Source organism: Oncorhynchus nerka, linkage group LG7 (genome assembly GCF_034236695.1).
Source record: "Oncorhynchus nerka isolate Pitt River linkage group LG7, Oner_Uvic_2.0, whole genome shotgun sequence".
Classification (NCBI taxonomy): domain Eukaryota; kingdom Metazoa; phylum Chordata; class Actinopteri; order Salmoniformes; family Salmonidae; genus Oncorhynchus; species Oncorhynchus nerka.
The window spans coordinates 2,563,496-2,585,099 of record NC_088402.1 but is presented as its reverse complement, the minus strand read 5'-3'; the positions used below and the strand labels follow the sequence as shown (position 1 = coordinate 2,585,099).

The 21,604-nt window shown below is 46.3% G+C and overlaps 1 protein-coding gene across 2 annotated transcripts in view; it reads right to left on the bottom strand.

Moving 5' to 3' along the window:
* The window catches only part of otud6b (OTU deubiquitinase 6B), a 51,805-nt gene that overhangs the window by 8,158 nt on the left and 22,043 nt on the right, over nucleotides 1-21,604 (bottom strand). For both annotated transcript variants that reach the window (XM_065020117.1, XM_065020118.1), the window contains 2 exons: nucleotides 5,790-5,851; nucleotides 5,399-5,505 (listed from right to left, as the gene is read on the bottom strand). In XM_065020117.1, the coding sequence (XP_064876189.1) occupies nucleotides 5,399-5,505; nucleotides 5,790-5,851 (169 nt within the window). The remainder of the gene's footprint in view (nucleotides 1-5,398; nucleotides 5,506-5,789; nucleotides 5,852-21,604) is intronic.

Below are 21,604 nucleotides of genomic sequence, written 5' to 3'. Positions count from 1 at the left end.
GTGCTAACATAATGGAGGTTAACTGACATGGTGCTAACAGAATGGAGGTTAACTGACATGGTGCTAACAGAATGGAGGTTAACTGACATGGTACTAACAGAATGGAGGCTAACTGACATGGTACTAACAGAATGGAGGCTAACTGACATGGTGCTAACAGAATGGAGGCTAACTGACATGGTGCTAACAGAATGGAGGCTAACTGACATGGTACTAACAGAACAGAATGGAGGTTAACTGACATGGTGCTAACAGAACAGAATGGAGGCTAACTGACATGGTGCTAACAGAATGGAGGCTAACTGACATGGTGCTAACAGAACAGAATGGAGGCTAACTGACATGGTGCTAACATAACAGAATGGAGGTTAACTGACATGGTGCTAACAGAATGGAGGTTAACTGACATGGTACTAACAGAATGGAGGCTAACTGACATGGTACATGGAGGCTAACTGACATGGTACTAACAGAACAGAATGGAGGTTAACTGACATGGTGCTAACAGAATGGAGGTTAACTGACATGGTACTAACAGAATGGAGGCTAACTGACATGGTACTAACAGAACAGAATGGAGGTTAACTGACATGGTACTAACAGAACAGAATGGAGGTTAACTGACATGGTGCTAACAGAATGGAGGTTAACTGACATGGTACTAACAGAACAGAATGGAGGCTAACTGACATGGTACTAACAGAACAGAATGGAGGTTAACTGACATGGTACTAACAGAATGGAGGTTAACTGACATGGTGCTAACATAATGGAGGTTAACTGACATGGTGCTAACAGAATGGAGGCTAACTGACATGGTGCTAACAGAATGGAGGTTAACTGACATGGTGCTAACAGAACAGAATGGAGATTAACTGACATGGTGCTAACAGAACAGAATGGAGGCTAAATGACATGGTGCTAACAGAACAGAATGGAGGTTAACTGACATGGTACTAACAGAATGGAGGTTAACTGACATGGTGCTAACAGAACAGAATGGAGGTTAACTGACATGGTGCTAACAGAACATAATGGAGGTTAACTGACATGGTGCTAACATAATGGAGGTTAACTGACATGGTGCTAACAGAATGGAGGTTAACTGACATGGTGCTAACAGAATGGAGGCTAACTGACAGAATGGAGGCTAACTGACATGGTGCTAACAGAATGGAGGCTAACTGACATGGTGCTAACAGAACAGAATGGAGGCTAACTGACATGGTGCTAACATAACAGAATGGAGGTTAACTGACATGGTGCTAACAGAATGGAGGTTAACTGACATGGTACTAACAGAATGGAGGCTAACTGACATGGTACTAACAGAATGGAGGCTAACTGACATGGTGCTAACAGAACAGAATGGAGGTTAACTGACATGGTGCTAACAGAATGGAGGCTAACTGACATGGTGCTAACAGAACAGAATGGAGGTTAACTGACATGGTGCTAACAGAACAGAATGGAGGTTAACTGACATGGTGCTAACAGAATGGAGGTTAACTGACATGGTGCTAACTGAACACATGGTACTAACAGAACAGAATGGAGGCTAACTGACATGGTACTAACAGAACAGAATGGAGGTTAACTGACATGGTACTAACAGAATGGAGGTTAACTGACATGGTGGAGGTTAACACATGGTGCTAACAGAATGGAGGCTAACTGACATGGTGCTAACAGAACAGAATGGAGGTTAACTGACATGGTGCTAACAGAACAGAATGGAGATTAACTGACATGGTGCTAACAGAACAGAATGGAGGCTAACTGACATGGTGCTAACAGAACAGAATGGAGGTTAACTGACATGGTGCTAACAGAATGGAGGCTAACTGACATGGTGCTAACAGAACAGAATGGAGGTTAACTGACATGGTGCTAACAGAACTGACATGGTGCTAACAGAATGGAGGTTAACTGACATGGTGCTAACAGAATGGAGGTTAACTGACATGGTGCTAACAGAATGGAGGTTAACTGACATGGTACTAACAGAATGGAGGCTAACTGACATGGTGCTAACAGAATGGAGGCTAACTGACATGGTGCTAACAGAATGGAGGCTAACTGACATGGTACTAACAGAACAGAATGGAGGTTAACTGACATGGTGCTAACAGAACAGAATGGAGGCTAACTGACATGGTGCTAACAGAACAGAATGGAGGCTAACTGACATGGTGCTAACATAACAGAATGGAGGTTAACTGACATGGTGCTAACAGAATGGAGGTTAACTGACATGGTACTAACAGAATGGAGGCTAACTGACATGGTACTAACAGAACAGAATGGAGGCTAACTGACATGGTGCTAACAGAACAGAATGGAGGTTAACTGACATGGAGGCTAACTGACATGGTGCTAACATAATGGAGGCTAACTGACATGGTACTAACAGAATGGAGGCTAACTGACATGGTGCTAACAGAATGGAGGCTAACTGACATGGTGCTAACAGAATGGAGGCTAACTGACATGGTACTAACAGAACAGAATGGAGGCTAACTGACATGGTGCTAACAGAACAGAATGGAGGCTAACTGACATGGTGCTAACAGAATGGAGGCTAACTGACATGGTGCTAACAGAATGGAGGCTAACTGACATGGTGCTAACAGAACAGAATGGAGGCTAACTGACATGGTGCTAACAGAATGGAGGTTAACTGACATGGTGCTAACAGAATGGAGGTTAACTGACATGGTGCTAACAGAATGGAGGCTAACTGACATGGTGCTAACAGAATGGAGGCTAACTGACATAGTGCTAACAGAACATGGTACTAACAGAATGGAGGTTAACTGACATGGTACTAACAGAACAGAATGGAGGCTAACTGACATGGTACTAACAGAACAGAATGGAGGTTAACTGACATGGTACTAACAGAATGGAGGTTAACTGACATGGTGCTAACATAATGGAGGTTAACTGACATGGTGCTAACATAATGGAGGCTAACTGACATGGTGCTAACAGAATGGAGGTTAACTGACATGGTGCTAACAGAACAGAATGGAGATTAACTGACATGGTGCTAACAGAACAGAATGGAGGCTAAATGACATGGTGCTAACAGAACAGAATGGAGGTTAACTGACATGGTACTAACAGAATGGAGGTTAACTGACATGGTGCTAACAGAACAGAATGGAGGTTAACTGACATGGTGCTAACAGAACATAATGGAGGTTAACTGACATGGTGCTAACATAATGGAGGTTAACTGACATGGTGCTAACAGAATGGAGGTTAACTGACATGGTGCTAACAGAATGGAGGCTAACTGACATGGTACTAACAGAACAGAATGGAGGTTAACTGACATGGTGCTAACAGAACAGAATGGAGGCTAACTGACATGGTGCTAACAGAATGGAGGCTAACTGACATGGTGCTAACAGAACAGAATGGAGGCTAACTGACATGGTGCTAACATAACAGAATGGAGGTTAACTGACATGGTGCTAACAGAATGGAGGTTAACTGACATGGTACTAACAGAATGGAGGCTAACTGACATGGTACTAACAGAATGGAGGCTAACTGACATGGTACTAACAGAACAGAATGGAGGTTAACTGACATGGTGCTAACAGAATGGAGGCTAACTGACATGGTGCTAACAGAACAGAATGGAGGTTAACTGACATGGTGCTAACAGAACAGAATGGAGGTTAACTGACATGGTACTAACAGAACAGAATGGAGGTTAACTGACATGGTGCTAACAGAATGGAGGTTAACTGACATGGTACTAACAGAACAGAATGGAGGCTAACTGACATGGTACTAACAGAACAGAATGGAGGTTAACTGACATGGTACTAACAGAATGGAGGTTAACTGACATGGTGCTAACATAATGGAGGTTAACTGACATGGTGCTAACATAATGGAGGCTAACTGACATGGTGCTAACAGAATGGAGGTTAACTGACATGGTGCTAACAGAACAGAATGGAGATTAACTGACATGGTGCTAACAGAACAGAATGGAGGCTAAATGACATGGTGCTAACAGAACAGAATGGAGGTTAACTGACATGGTACTAACAGAATGGAGGTTAACTGACATGGTGCTAACAGAACAGAATGGAGGTTAACTGACATGGTGCTAACAGAACATAATGGAGGTTAACTGACATGGTGCTAACATAATGGAGGTTAACTGACATGGTGCTAACAGAATGGAGGTTAACTGACATGGTGCTAACAGAATGGAGGTTAACTGACATGGTACTAACAGAATGGAGGCTAACTGACATGGTGCTAACAGAATGGAGGCTAACTGACATGGTGCTAACAGAATGGAGGCTAACTGACATGGTACTAACAGAACAGAATGGAGGTTAACTGACATGGTGCTAACAGAACAGAATGGAGGCTAACTGACATGGTGCTAACAGAACAGAATGGAGGCTGGTGCTAACAGAATGGAGGTTAACTGACATGGTACTAACAGAATGGAGGCTAACTGACATGGTGCTAACAGAACAGAATGGAGGCTAACTGACATGGTGCTAACAGAACAGAATGGAGGTTAACTGACATGGTGCTAACAGAACATAATGGAGGCTAACTGACATGGTGCTAACATAATGGAGGCTAACTGACATGGTACTAACAGAATGGAGGCTAACTGACATGGTGCTAACAGAATGGAGGCTAACTGACATGGTGCTAACAGAATGGAGGCTAACTGACATGGTACTAACAGAACAGAATGGAGGTTAACTGACATGGTGCTAACAGAACAGAATGGAGGCTAACTGACATGGTGCTAACAGAATGGAGGCTAACTGACATGGTGCTAACATAACAGAATGGAGGCTAACTGACATGGTGCTAACAGAATTGAGGCTAACTGACATGGTGCTAACAGAATTGAGGTTAACTGACATGGTGCTAACAGAATGGAGGCTAACTGACATGGTGCTAACAGAATGGAGGCTAACTGACATGGTGCTAACAGAATGGAGGCTAACTGACATGGTGCTAACAGAACAGAATGGAGGTTAACTGACATGGTGCTAACAGAATGGAGGTTAACTGACATGGTGCTAACAGAATGGAGGTTAACTGACATGGTGCTAACAGAATGGAGGTTAACTGACATGGTGCTAACAGAACAGAATGGAGGCTAACTGACATGGTACTAACAGAATGGAGGCTAACTGACATGGTGCTAACAGAACATAATGGAGGTTAACTGACATGGTGCTAACAGAACAGAATGGAGGTTAACTGACATGGTGCTAACAGAATGGAGGCTAACTGACATGGTGCTAACAGAATGGAGGCTAACTGACATGGTGCTAACAGAATGGAGGCTAACTGACATGGTACTAACAGAATGGAGGCTAACTGACATGGTACTAACATAAGGGTGATGGGTGACTTGTCAAACTCCTCTCCAATCATTATAGCTGGGGAATCCGCTTGGAGCACTTCTATTGGCCGTTGAAGGACCTGCGTCAGAGCTCTCAGCTGTTAGGAAACAAAGTAACAGAGTAACACATGAATCACAGAGTATATTTGACCCCATTTTGGTACCATTTATATATATATTTAATATATTTATTTACAGTAAGGTACGCTGACTATAAGTAGTTTGTAAATGTACATTTACAGTTTATAGATCATGTATAAATCATTATAAAACTGTTTATGACACAAGGTGCTCTGTTGGGTCCTTTGATAAAAACAAATTGATCAAGTGATTGATTAATTCACCATAGTTAAATAAAGTTTAAATAAGTTTTTAAAAGTACCTCCAGTTGTCCACCCCAGGCGGCCGTGTCTGCCACGTCACTGCAATACTGGTCAAACTCATCTGGAAACACACAGAGGTAGTGAACACACACTGGAGTGACTCATCTGGAAACACACAGAGGTAGTCACTGGAGTGACTCATCTGGAAACACACAGAGGTAGTCACTGGAGTGACTCATCTGGTAACACACAGAGGTAGTGAACACACACTGGAGTGACTCATCTGGAAACACACAGAGGTAGTGAACACACACTGGAGTGACTCATCTGGTAACACACACAGAGGTAGTGAACACACACTGGAGTGACTCATCTGGAAACACACAGAGGTAGTGAACACACACTGGAGTGACTCATCTGGCAACAAACAGAGGTAGTGAACACACACTGGAGTGACTCATCTGGTAACACACACAGAGGTAGTCACTGGAGTGACTCATCTGGAAACACACAGAGGTAGTGATCACACACTGGAGTGACTCATCTGGAAACACACAGAGGTAGTGACTCATCACACACACAGAGGTGTGAACACTGAGTGACTCATCTGGAAACACACAGAGGTAGTGAACACACACTGGAGTGACTCATCTGGAAACACACAGAGGTAGTGAACACACACTGGAGTGACTCATCTGGAAACACACAGAGGTAGTGAACACACACTGGAGTGACTCATCTGGAAACACACAGAGGTAGTGAACACACACTGGAGTGACTCATCTGGACACACACAGAGGTAGTCACTGGAGTGACTCATCTGGAAACACACAGAGGTAGTGAACACACACTGGAGTGACTCATCTGGAAACACACAGAGGTAGTGAACACACACTGGAGTGACTCATCTGGAACACAACAGAGGTAGTGAACACACACTGGAGTGACTCATCTGGTAACACAGAGGTAGTGAACACAGAGGTAGTGAACACACACTGGAGTGACTCATCTGGAAACACAACAGAGGTAGTGAAATACACACTGGAGTGACTCATCTGGAAACACACAGAGGTAGTGAACACACACTGGAGTGACTCATCTGGAAACACACAGAGGTAGTGAACACACACTGGAGTGACTCATCTGGAAACACACAGAGGTAGTGAACACACACTGGAGTGACTCATCTGGAAACACACAGAGGTAGTGAACACACACTGGAGTGACTCATCTGGAAACACACAGAGGTAGTGAACACACACTGGAGTGACTCATCTGGAAACACACAGAGGTAGTGAACACACACTGGAGTGACTCATCTGGAAACACACAGAGGTAGTGAACACACACTGGAGTGACTCATCTGGAGGTAGTGACACACACTGGAGTGACTCATCTGGAAACACACAGAGGTAGTGAACACACACTGGAGTGACTCATCTGGAAACACACAGAGGTAGTGAGGTGAGTGATCTGGACACACTGGAGTGACTCATCTGGAAACACACAGAGGTAGTGAACACACACTGGAGTGACTCATCTGGAAACACACAGAGGTAGTGATCACACACTGGAGTGACTCATCTGGAAACACACAGAGGTAGTGAACACACACTGGAGTGACTCATCTGGAAACACACAGAGGTAGTGAACACACACTGGAGTGACTCATCTGGAAACACACAGAGGTAGTGAACACACACTGGAGTGACTCATCTGGAAACACACAGAGGTAGTGATCACACACTGGAGTGACTCATCTGGAAACACACACAGAGGTAGTGAACACACACTGGAGTGACTCATCTGGAAACACACACAGAGTAGTGAACACACACTGGAGTGACTCATCTGGAAACACACAGAGGTAGTGAACACACACTGGAGTGACTCATCTGGAAACACACAGAGGTAGTGAACACACACTGGAGTGACTCATCTGGAAACACACAGAGGTAGTGAACACACACTGGAGTGACTCATCTGGAAACACACAGAGGTAGTGATCACACACTGAGTGACTCATCTGAACACACAGAGGTAGTGAACACACACTGGAGTGACTCATCTGGAAACACACAGAGGTAGTGAACACACACTGGAGTGACTCATCTGGAACACACACAGAGGTAGTGAACACACACTGGAGTGACTCATCTGGAAACACACAGAGGTAGTGAACACACACTGGAGTGACTCATCTGGAAACACACAGAGGTAGTGAACACACACTGGAGTGACTCATCTGGAAACACACAGAGGTAGTGAACACACACTGGAGTGACTCATCTGGAAACACACAGAGGGTAGTGATCACACACTGGAGTGACTCATCTGGAAACACACAGAGGTAGTGAACACACACTGACTCATCTGGAAACACACAGAGTAGTGAACACACACTGGAGTGACTCATCTGGAAACACACAGAGGTAGTGAACACACACTGGAGTGACTCATCTGGAAACACACAGAGGTAGTGAACACACACTGGAGTGACTCATCTGGAAACACACAGAGGTAGTGAACACACACTGGAGTGACTCATCTGGAAACACAGAGGTAGTGAACACACACTGGAGTGACTCATCTGGTAACACACACAGAGGTAGTGAACACACACTGGAGTGACTCATCTGGAAACACACAGAGGTAGTGAACACACACTGGAGTGACTCATCTGGAAACACACAGAGGTAGTGAACACACACTGGAGTGACTCATCTGGAAACACACACACAGAGGTAGTGAACACACACTGGAGTGACTCATCTGGTAACACACACAGAGGTAGTGAACACACACTGGAGTGACTCATCTGGAAACACACAGAGGTAGTGAACACACACTGGAGTGACTCATCTGGAAACACACAGAGGTAGTGATCACACACTGGAGTGACTCATCTGGAAACACACAGAGGTAGTGAACACACACTGGAGTGACTCATCTGGAAACACACAGAGGTAGTGAACACACACTGGAGTGACTCATCTGGAAACACACAGAGGTAGTGAACACACACTGGAGTGACTCATCTGGAAACACACAGAGGTAGTGAAACACACACTGGAGTGACTCATCTGGAAACACACAGAGGTAGTGAACACACACTGGAGTGACTCATCTGGAAACACACAGAGGTAGTGAACACACACTGGAGTGACTCATCTGGAAACACACAGAGGTAGTGATCACACACTGGAGTGACTCATCTGGAAACACACAGAGGTAGTGAACACACACTGGAGTGACTCATCTGGAAACACACAGAGGTAGTGAACACACACTGGAGTGACTCATCTGGTAACACACACAGAGGTAGTGAACACACACTGGAGTGACTCATCTGGAAACACACAGAGGTAGTGAACACACACTGGAGTGACTCATCTGGAAACACACAGAGGTAGTGAACACACACTGGAGTGACTCATCTGGAAACACACAGAGGTAGTGAACACACACTGGAGTGACTCATCTGGAAACACACAGAGGTAGTGAACACACACTGGAGTGACTCATCTGGAAACACACAGAGGTAGTGAACACACACTGGAGTGACTCATCTGGAAACACACACAGAGGTAGTGAACACACTGGAGTGACTCATCTGGAAACACACAGAGGTAGTGAACACACACTGGAGTGACTCATCTGGAAACACACAGAGGTAGTGAACACACACTGGAGTGACTCATCTGGAAACACACAGAGGTAGTGGAGTGACTCACACACTGGAGTGATCTGGAAACACACAGAGGTAGTGAACACACTGGAGTGACTCATCTGGAAACACACAGAGGTAGTGAACTGACACACTGGAGTGACTCATCTGGAAACACACAGAGGTAGTGATCACACACTGGAGTGACTCATCTGGAAACACACAGAGGTAGTGAACACACACTGGAGTGACTCATCTGGAAACACACAGAGGTAGTGAACACACACTGGAGTGACTCATCTGGAAACACACAGAGGTAGTGAACACACACTGGAGTGACTCATCTGGAAACACACAGAGGTAGTGAACACACACTGGAGTGACTCATCTGGAAACACACAGAGGTAGTGAACACACACTGGAGTGACTCATCTGGAAACACACAGAGGTAGTGATCACACACTGGAGTGACTCATCTGGAAACACACAGGAAACACACACAGAGGTAGTGAACACACACTGGAGTGACTCATCTGGAAACACACAGAGGTAGTGAACACACACTGGAGTGACTCATCTGGAAACACACAGAGGTAGTGAACACACACTGGAGTGACTCATCTGGAAACACACAGAGGTAGTGAACACACACTGGAGTGACTCATCTGGAAACACACAGAGGTAGTGAACACACACTGGAGTGACTCATCTGGAAAACACACACTGGAGTGACTCATCTGAGGTAGTGAACACACACTGGAGTGACTCATCTGGAAACACACAGAGGTAGTGAACACACACTGGAGTGACTCATCTGGAAACACACAGAGGTAGTGAACACACACTGGAGTGACTCATCTGGAAACACACAGAGGTAGTGATCACACACTGGAGTGACTCATCTGGAACACACAGAGGTAGTGAACACACACTGGAGTGACTCATCTGGAAACACACAGAGGTAGTGAACACACACTGGAGTGACTCATCTGGAAACACACAGAGGTAGTGAACACACACACTGGAGTGACTCATCTGGAAACACACAGAGGTAGTGAACACACACTGGAGTGACTCATCTGGAAACACACAGAGGTAGTGAACACACACTGGAGTGACTCATCTGGAAACACACAGAGGTAGTGAACACACACTGGAGTGACTCATCTGAAACACACAGAGGTAGTGAACACACACTGGAGTGACTCATCTGGAAACACACAGAGGTAGTGAACACACACTGGAGTGACTCATCTGGAAACACACAGAGGTAGTGAACACACACTGGAGTGACTCATCTGGAAACACACAGAGGTAGTGAACACACACTGGAGTGACTCATCTGAAACACACAGAGGTAGTGAACACACACTGGAGTGACTCATCTGGAAACACACACAGAGGTAGTGAACACACACTGGAGTGACTCATCTGGAAACACACAGAGGTAGTGAACACACACTGGAGTGACTCATCTGGAAACACACAGAGGTAAACACACTGGAGTGAGGAACACACACACAGAGGTAGTGAACACACACTGGAGTGACTCATCTGGAAACACACAGAGGTAGTGAACACACACTGGAGTGACTCATCTGGAAACACACACACAGAGGTAGTGAACACACACTGGAGTGACTCATCTGGAAACACACAGAGGTAGTGAACACACACTGGAGTGACTCATCTGGAAACACACAGAGGTAGTGATCACACACTGGAGTGACTCATCTGGAAACACACAGAGGTAGTGATCACACACTGGAGTGACTCATCTGGAAACACACAGAGGTAGTGAACACACACTGGAGTGACTCATCTGGAAACACACAGAGGTAGTGAACACACACTGGAGTGACTCATCTGGAAACACACAGAGGTAGTGATCACACACTGGAGTGACTCATCTGGACACACACAGAGGTAGTGATCACACACACTGGTAGTGAATCTGGAAACACACAGAGGTAGTGAACTGGAGTGACTCATCTGGAAACACACAGAGGTAGTGAACACACACTGGAGTGACTCATCTGGAAACACACAGAGGTAGTGAACACACACTGGAGTGACTCATCTGGAAACACACAGAGGTAGTGAACACACACTGGAGTGACTCATCTGGAAACACACAGAGGTAGTGAACACACACTGGAGTGACTCATCTGGAAACACACAGAGGTAGTGATCACACACTGAATCTGGTAAACACACAGAGGTAGTGAACACACACTGGAGTGACTCATCTGGAAACACACAGAGGTAGTGAACACACACTGGAGTGACTCATCTGGAAACACACAGAGGTAGTGATCACACACTGGAGTGACTCATCTGGAAACACACAGAGGTAGTGAACACACACTGGAGTGACTCATCTGGAAACACACAGAGGTAGTGAACACACACTGGAGTGACTCATCTGGAAACACACAGAGGTAGTGAACACACACTGGAGTGACTCATCTGAAACACACAGAGGTAGTGAACACACACTGGAGTGACTCATCTGGAAACACACAGAGGTAGTGAACACACACTGGAGTGACTCATCTGGAAACACACAGAGGTAGTGAACACACACTGGAGTGACTCATCTGGAAACACACAGAGGTAGTGATCACACACTGGAGTGACTCATCTGGAAACACACAGAGAGGTAGTGAACACACACTGGAGTGACTCATCTGGAAACACACAGAGGTAGTGAACACACACTGGAGTGACTCATCTGGAAACACACAGAGGTAGTGAACACACACTGGAGTGACTCATCTGGTAACACACAGAGGTAGTGAACACACACTGGAGTGACTCATCTGGAAACACACAGAGGTAGTGAACACACACTGGAGTGACTCATCTGGAAACACACAGAGGTAGTGAACACACACTGGAGTGACTCATCTGGAAACACACAGAGGTAGTGAACACACACTGGAGTGACTCATCTGGAAACACACAGAGGTAGTGATCACACACTGGAGTGACTCATCTGGAAACACACAGAGGTAGTGAACACACACTGGAGTGACTCATCTGGAAACACACAGAGGTAGTGAACACACACTGGAGTGACTCATCTGGAAACACACAGAGGTAGTGAACACACACTGGAGTGACTCATCTGGAAACACACAGAGGTAGTGATCACACACTGGAGTGACTCATCTGGAAACACACAGAGGTAGTGAACACACACTGGAGTGACTCATCTGGAAACACACAGAGGTAGTGAACACACACTGGAGTGACTCATCTGGAAACACACAGAGGTAGTGATCACACACTGGAGTGACTCATCTGGAAACACACAGAGGTAGTGAACACACACTGGAGTGACTCATCTGGAAACACACAGAGGTAGTGAACACACACTGGAGTGACTCATCTGGAAACACACAGAGGTAGTGAACACACACTGGAGTGACTCATCTGGAAACACACAGAAACACACACTGAGGTAGTGAACACACACTGGAGTGACTCATCTGGAAACACACAGAGGTAGTGAACACACACTGGAGTGACTCATCTGGAAACACACAGAGGTAGTGAACACACACTGGAGTGACTCATCTGGAAACACACAGAGGTAGTGAACACACACTGGAGTGACTCATCTGGAAACACACAGAGGTAGTGAACACACACTGGAGTGACTCATCTGGAAACACACAGAGGTAGTGAACACACACTGGAGTGACTCATCTGGAAACACACAGAGGTAGTGAACACACACTGGAGTGACTCATCTGGAAACACACAGAGGTAGTGAACACACACTGGAAGTGACTCATCTGGAAACACACAGAGGTAGTGAACTCACACACTGAGTGACTCATCTGGAAACACACAGAGGTAGTGAACACACACTGGAGTGACTCATCTGGAAACACACAGAGGTAGTGAACACACACTGGAGTGACTCATCTGGAAACACACAGAGGTAGTGAACACACACTGGAGTGACTCATCTGGAAACACACAGAGGTAGTGAACACACACTGGAGTGACTCATCTGGAAACACACACACAGAGGTAGTGAACACACACTGGAGTGACTCATCTGGAAACACACAGAGGTAGTGAACACACACTGGAGTGACTCATCTGGAAACACACAGAGGTAGTGAACACACACTGAGTGACTCATCTGGAAACACACAGAGGTAGTGAACACACACTGGAGTGACTCATCTGGAAACACACAGAGGTAGTGAACACACACTGGAGTGACTCATCTGGAAACACACAGAGGTAGTGAACACACACTGGAGTGACTCATCTGGAAACACACAGAGGTAGTGAACACACACTGGAGTGACTCATCTGGAAACACACAGAGGTAGTGAACACACTGGAGTGACTCATCTGGAAACACACAGAGGTAGTGAACACACACTGGAGTGACTCATCTGGAAACACACAGAGGTAGTGAACACACACTGGAGTGACTCATCTGGAAACACACAGAGGTAGTGAACACACACTGGAGTGACTCATCTGGAAACACACAGAGGTAGTGAACACACACTGAAGTGACTCATCTGAAACACACTGGACTCATCTGGACACACAGAGGTAGTGAACACACACTGGAGTGACTCATCTGGAAACACACAGAGGTAGTGAACACACACTGGAGTGACTCATCTGGAAACACACAGAGGTAGTGAACACACACTGGAGTGACTCATCTGGAAACACACAGAGGTAGTGAACACACACTGGAGTGACTCATCTGGAAACACACAGAGGTAGTGAACACACACTGGAGTGACTCATCTGGAAACACACAGAGGTAGTGAACACACACTGGAGTGACTCATCTGGAAACACACAGAGGTAGTGAACACACACTGGAGTGACTCATCTGAAACACACAGAGGTAGTGAACACACACTGGAGTGACTCATCTGGAAACACACAGAGGTAGTGATCACACACTGGAGTGACTCATCTGGAAACACACAGAGGTAGTGAACACACACTGGAGTGACTCATCTGGAAACACACAGAGGTAGTGAACACACACTGGAGTGACTCATCTGGAAACACACAGAGGTAGTGAACACACACTGGAGTGACTCATCTGGAAACACACAGAGGTAGTGAACACACACTGGAGTGACTCATCTGGAAACACACAGAGGTAGTGAACACACACTGGAGTGACTCATCTGGAAACACACAGAGGTAGTGAACACACACTGGAGTGACTCATCTGGAAACACACAGAGGTAGTGAACACACACTGGAGTGACTCATCTGGAAACACACAGAGGTAGTGAACACACACTGGAGTGACTCATCTGGAAACACACAGAGGTAGTGAACACACACTGGAGTGACTCATCTGAAACACACAGAGGTAGTGAACACACACACTGGAGTGACTCATCTGGTAACACACACAGAGGTAGTGAACACACACTGGAGTGACTCATCTGGAAACACACAGAGGTAGTGAACACACACTGGAGTGACTCATCTGGAAACACACAGAGGTAGTGAACACACACTGGAGTGACTCATCTGGAAACACACAGAGGTAGTGAACACACACTGGAGTGACTCATCTGGAAACACACAGAGGAGTAGACTGAAGTGACATCTGGAAACACACAGAGGTAGTGAACACACACTGGAGTGACTCATCTGGAAACACACAGAGGTAGTGAACACACACTGGAGTGACTCATCTGGAAACACACACACTGAGGTAGTGAAACACACAGGAGTGAACACACACTGGAGTGACTCATCTGGAAACACAGAGGTAGTGAACACACACTGGAGTGACTCATCTGGAAACACACAGAGGTAGTGAACACACACTGGAGTGACTCATCTGGAAACACACAGAGGTAGTGAACACACACTGGAGTGACTCATCTGGAAACACACAGAGGTAGTGAACACACACTGGAGTGACTCATCTGGAAACACACAGAGGTAGTGAACACACACTGGAGTGACTCATCTGGAAACACACAGAGGTAGTGAACACACACTGGAGTGACTCATCTGGAAACACACAGAGGTAGTCACTGGAGTGACTCATCTGGAAACACACAGAGGTAGTGAACACACACTGGAGTGACTCATCTGGAAACACACAGAGGTAGTGAACACACACTGGAGTGACTCATCTGGAAACACACAGAGGTAGTGAACACACACTGGAGTGACTCATCTGGAAACACACAGAGGTAGTGAACACACACTGGAGTGACTCATCTGGAAACACACAGAGGTAGTGATCACACACAGAGGTAGTCACTGGAGTGACTCATCTGGAACACACAGAGGTAGTGAACACACACTGGAGTGACTCATCTGGAAACACACAGAGGTAGTGAACACACACTGGAGTGACTCATCTGGAAACACACAGAGGTAGTGAACACACACTGGAGTGACTCATCTGGAAACACACAGAGGTAGTGAACACACACTGGAGTGACTCATCTGGAAACACACAGAGGTAGTGAACACACACTGGAGTGACTCATCTGGAAACACACAGAGGTAGTGAACACACACTGGAGTGACTCATCTGGAAACACACAGAGGTAGTGAACACACACTGGAGTGACTCATCTGGAAACACACAGAGGTAGTGATCACACACTGGAGTGACTCATCTGGAAACACACAGAGGTAGTGAACTCATCTGGAAACACACAGAGGTAGTGAACACACACTGGAAACATCTGGAAACACACAGAGGTAGTGAACACACACTGGAGTGACTCATCTGGAAACACACAGAGGTAGTGAACACACACTGGAGTGACTCATCTGGAAACACACACACAGAGGTAGTGATCACACACTGGAGTGACTCATCTGGACACACACAGAGGTAGTGAACACACACTGGAGTGACTCATCTGGAAACACACAGAGGTAGTGAACACACACTGGAGTGACTCATCTGGAAACACACAGAGGTAGTGATCACACACTGGAGTGACTCATCTGGAAACACACACACAGAGGTAGTGAACACACACTGGAGTGACTCATCTGGAAACACACACAGAGGTAGTGAACACACACTGGAGTGACTCATCTGGAAACACACAGAGGTAGTGATCACACACTGGAGTGACTCATCTGGAAACACACAGAGGTAGTGAACACACACTGGAGTGACTCATCTGGAAACACACAGAGGTAGTGAACACACACTGGAGTGACTCATCTGGAAACACACAGAGGTAGTGAACACACACTGGAGTGACTCATCTGGAAACACACAGAGGTAGTGAACACACACTGGAGTGACTCATCTGGAAACACACACACACTGGAGTGACTCATCTGGACACACACAGAGGTAGTGAACACACACTGGAGTGACTCATCTGGAAACACACAGAGGTAGTGAACACACACTGGAGTGACTCATCTGGAAACACACAGAGGTAGTGATCACACACTGGAGTGACTCATCTGGAAACACACACACAGAGGTAGTGAACACACACTGGAGTGACTCATCTGGAAACACACACACAGAGGTAGTGAACACACACTGGAGTGACTCATCTGGAAACACACAGAGGTAGTGAACACACACTGGAGTGACTCATCTGGAAACACACAGAGGTAGTGATCACACACTGAAGTGACTCATCTGGAAACACACAGAGGTATGAAACACACACTGGAGTGACTCATCTGGAAACACACAGAGGTAGTGAACACACACTGGAGTGACTCATCTGGAAACACACAGAGGTAGTGAACACACACTGGAGTGACTCATCTGGAAACACACAGAGGACTCAGTGATCACACTGGAGTGACTCATCTGGAAACACACAGAGGTAGTGAACACACACTGGAGTGACTCATCTGGAAACACACAGAGGTAGTGAACACACACTGGAGTGACTCATCTGGAACACACAGAGGTAGTGAACACTGGAGTGACTCATCTGGAAACACACAGAGGTAGTGAACACACACTGGAGTGACTCATCTGGAAACACACAGAGGTAGTGAACACACACTGGAGTGACTCATCTGGAAACACACAGAGGTAGTGAACACACACTGGAGTGACTCATCTGGAAACACACAGAGGTAGTGATCACACACTGGAGTGACTCATCTGGAAACACACAGAGGTAGTGAACACACACTGGAGTGACTCATCTGGAAACACACAGAGGTAGTGAACACACACTGGAGTGACTCATCTGGAAACACACAGAGGTAGTGAACACACACTGGAGTGACTCATCTGGAAACACACAGAGGTAGTGAACACACACTGGAGTGACTCATCTGGAAACACACAGAGGTAGTGATCACACACTGGAGTGACTCATCTGGAAACACACAGAGGTAGTGAACACACACTGGAGTGACTCATCTGGAAACACACAGAGGTAGTGAACACACACTGGAGTGACTCATCTGGAAACACACAGAGGTAGTGATCACACACTGGAGTGACTCATCTGGAACACACAGAGGTAGTGAACACACACTGGAGTGACTCATCTGGAAACACACAGAGGTAGTGAACACACACTGGAGTGACTCATCTGGAAACACACAGAGGTAGTGAACACACACTGGAGTGACTCATCTGGAAACACACAGAGGTAGTGAACACACACTGGAGTGACTCATCTGGAAACACACAGAGGTAGTGAACACACACTGGAGTGACTCATCTGGAAACACACAGAGGTAGTGAACACACACTGGAGTGACTCATCTGGAAACACACAGAGGTAGTGAACACACACTGGAGTGACTCATCTGGAAACACACAGAGGTAGTGAACACACACTGGAGTGACTCATCTGGAAACACACAGAGGTAGTGAACACACACTGGAGTGACTCATCTGGAAACACACAGAGGTAGTGAACACACACTGGAGTGACTCATCTGGAAACACACAGAGGTAGTGAACACACACTGGAGTGACTCATCTGGAAACACACAGAGGTAGTGATCACACACTGGAGTGACTCATCTGGAAACACACAGAGGTAGTGAACACACACTGGAGTGACTCATCTGGAAACACACAGAGGTAGTGAACACACACTGGAGTGACTCATCTGGAAACACACAGAGGTAGTGAACACACACTGGAGTGACTCATCTGGAAACACACAGAGGTAGTGAACACACACTGGAGTGACTCATCTGAAACACACAGAGGTAGTGAACACACACTGGAGTGACTCATCTGGAAACACACAGAGGTAGTGAACACACACTGGAGTGACTCATCTGGAAACACACAGAGGTAGTGAACACACACTGGAGTGACTCATCTGGAAACACACAGAGGTAGTGAACACACACTGGAGTGACTCATCTGGAAACACACAGAGGTAGTGAACACACACTGGAGTGACTCATCTGGAAACACACAGAGGTAGTGAACACACACTGGAGTGACTCATCTGGAAACACACAGAGGTAGTGAACACACACTGGAGTGACTCATCTGGAAACACACAGAGGTAGTGAACACACACTGGAGTGACTCATCTGGAAACACACAGAGGTAGTGAACACACACTGGAGTGACTCATCTGGAAACACACAGAGGTAGTGAACACACACTGGAGTGACTCATCTGGAAACACACAGAGGTAGTGAACACACACTGGAGTGACTCATCTGGAAACACACAGAGGTAGTGAACACACACTGGAGTGACTCATCTGGAAACACACAGAGGTAGTGAACACACACTGGAGTGACTCATCTGGAAACACACAGAGGTAGTGAACACACACTGGAGTGACTCATCTGGAAACACACAGAGGTAGTGAACACACACTGGAGTGACTCATCTGGAAACACACAGAGGTAGTGAACACACACTGGAGTGACTCATCTGGAAACACACAGAGGTAGTGAACACACACTGGAGTGACTCATCTGGTAACACACAGAGGTAGTGAACACACACTGGAGTGACTCATCTGGAAACACACAGAGGTAGTGAACACACACTGGAGTGACTCATCTGGAAACACACAGAGGTAGTGAACACACACTGGAGTGACTCATCTGGAAACACACAGAGGTAGTGAACACACACTGGAGTGACTCATCTGAGGTAAACACACAGTGACTCATCTGGTAACACACAGAGGTAGTGAACACACACTGGAGTGACTCATCTGGAAACACACAGAGGTAGTGAACACACACTGGAGTGACTCATCTGGAAACACACAGAGGTAGTGAACACACACTGGAGTGACTCATCTGGAAACACACAGAGGTAGTGAACACACACTGAGGTAGTAGAACACACACTGGAGTGACTCATCTGGAAACACACAGAGGTAGTGAACACACACTGGAGTGACTCATCTGGTAACACACAGAGGTAGTGAACACACACTGGAGTGACTCATCTGGAAACACACAGAGGTAGTGAACACACACTGGAGTGACTCATCTGGAAACACACAGAGGTAGTGAACACACACTGGAGTGACTCATCTGGAAACACACAGAGGTAGTGAACACACACTGGAGTGACTCATCTGGAAACACACAGAGGTAGTGAACACACACTGGAGTGACTCATCTGGAAACACACAGAGGTAGTGAGGAGTGACTCATCTGGAAACACAGAGGTAGTGATCACACACTGGAGTGACTCACACACAGAGGTAGTGACTCATCTGGAAACACACAGAGGTAGTGAACACACACTGGAGTGACTCATCTGGAAACACACAGAGGTAGTGAACACACACTGGAGTGACTCATCTGAAACTGGAGTGATCTGGAAACACACAGAGGTAGTGAACACACACTGGAGTGACTCATCTGGAAACACACAGAGGTAGTGAACACACACTGGAGTGACTCATCTGGAAACACACAGAGGTAGTGAACACACACTGGAGTGACTCATCTGGAAACACACAGAGGTAGTGAACACACACTGGAGTGACTCATCTGGAAACACACAGAGGTAGTCACTGGAGTGACTCATCTGAAACACACAGAGGTAGTGAACACACACTGGAGTGACTCATCTGGAAACACACAGAGGTAGTGAACACACACTGGAGTGACTCATCTGAAACACACAGAGGTAGTGAACACACACTGGAGTGACTCATCTGGAAACACACAGAGGTAGTGAACACACTCTCATCTGGAAACACACAGAGGTAGTGAACACACACTGGAGTGACTCATCTGGAAACACACAGAGGTAGTGAACACACACTGGAGTGACTCATCTGGAAACACACAGAGGTAGTGAAACACACAGGGTCACACACTGGAGTGACTCATCTGGAAACACACAGAGGTAGTGAACACACACTGGAGTGACTCATCTGGAAACACACAGAGGTAGTGAACACACACTGGAGTGACTCATCTGGAAACACACAGAGGTAGTGAACACACACTGGAGTGACTCATCTGGAAACACACAGAGGTAGTCACTGGAGTGACTCATCTGGAAACACACAGAGGTAGTGAACACACACTGGAGTGACTCATCTGGTAACACACAGAGGTAGTGAACACACACTGGAGTGACTCATCTGGAAACACACAGAGGTAGTGATCACACACTGGAGTGACTCATCTGGAAACACACAGAGGTAGTGAACACACACTGGAGTGACTCATCTGGAAACACACAGAGGTAGTGAACACACACTGGAGTGACTCATCTGGAAACACACAGAGGTAGTGATCACACACTGGAGTGACTCATCTGGAAACACACAGAGGTAGTGAACACACACTGGAGTGACTCATCTGGAAACACACAGAGGTAGTGAACACACACTGGAGTGACTCATCTGGAAACACACAGAGGTAGTCACTGGAGTGACTCATCTGGAAACACACAGAGGTAGTGACTGGAGTGACTCATCTGGTAACACACAGAGGTAGTGATCACACACTGGAGTGACTCATCTGGAAACACACAGAGGTAGTGATCACACACTGGAGTGACTCATCTGGTAACACACAGAGGTAGTGAACACACACTGGAGTGACTCATCTGGTAACACACACAGAGGTAGTGATCACACACTGGAGTGACTCATCTGGAAACACACAGAGGTAGTGATCACACACTGAAGTGACTCATCTGGAAACACACAGAGGTAGTGATCACACACTGGAGTGACTCATCTGGAAACACACAGAGGTAGTGAACACACA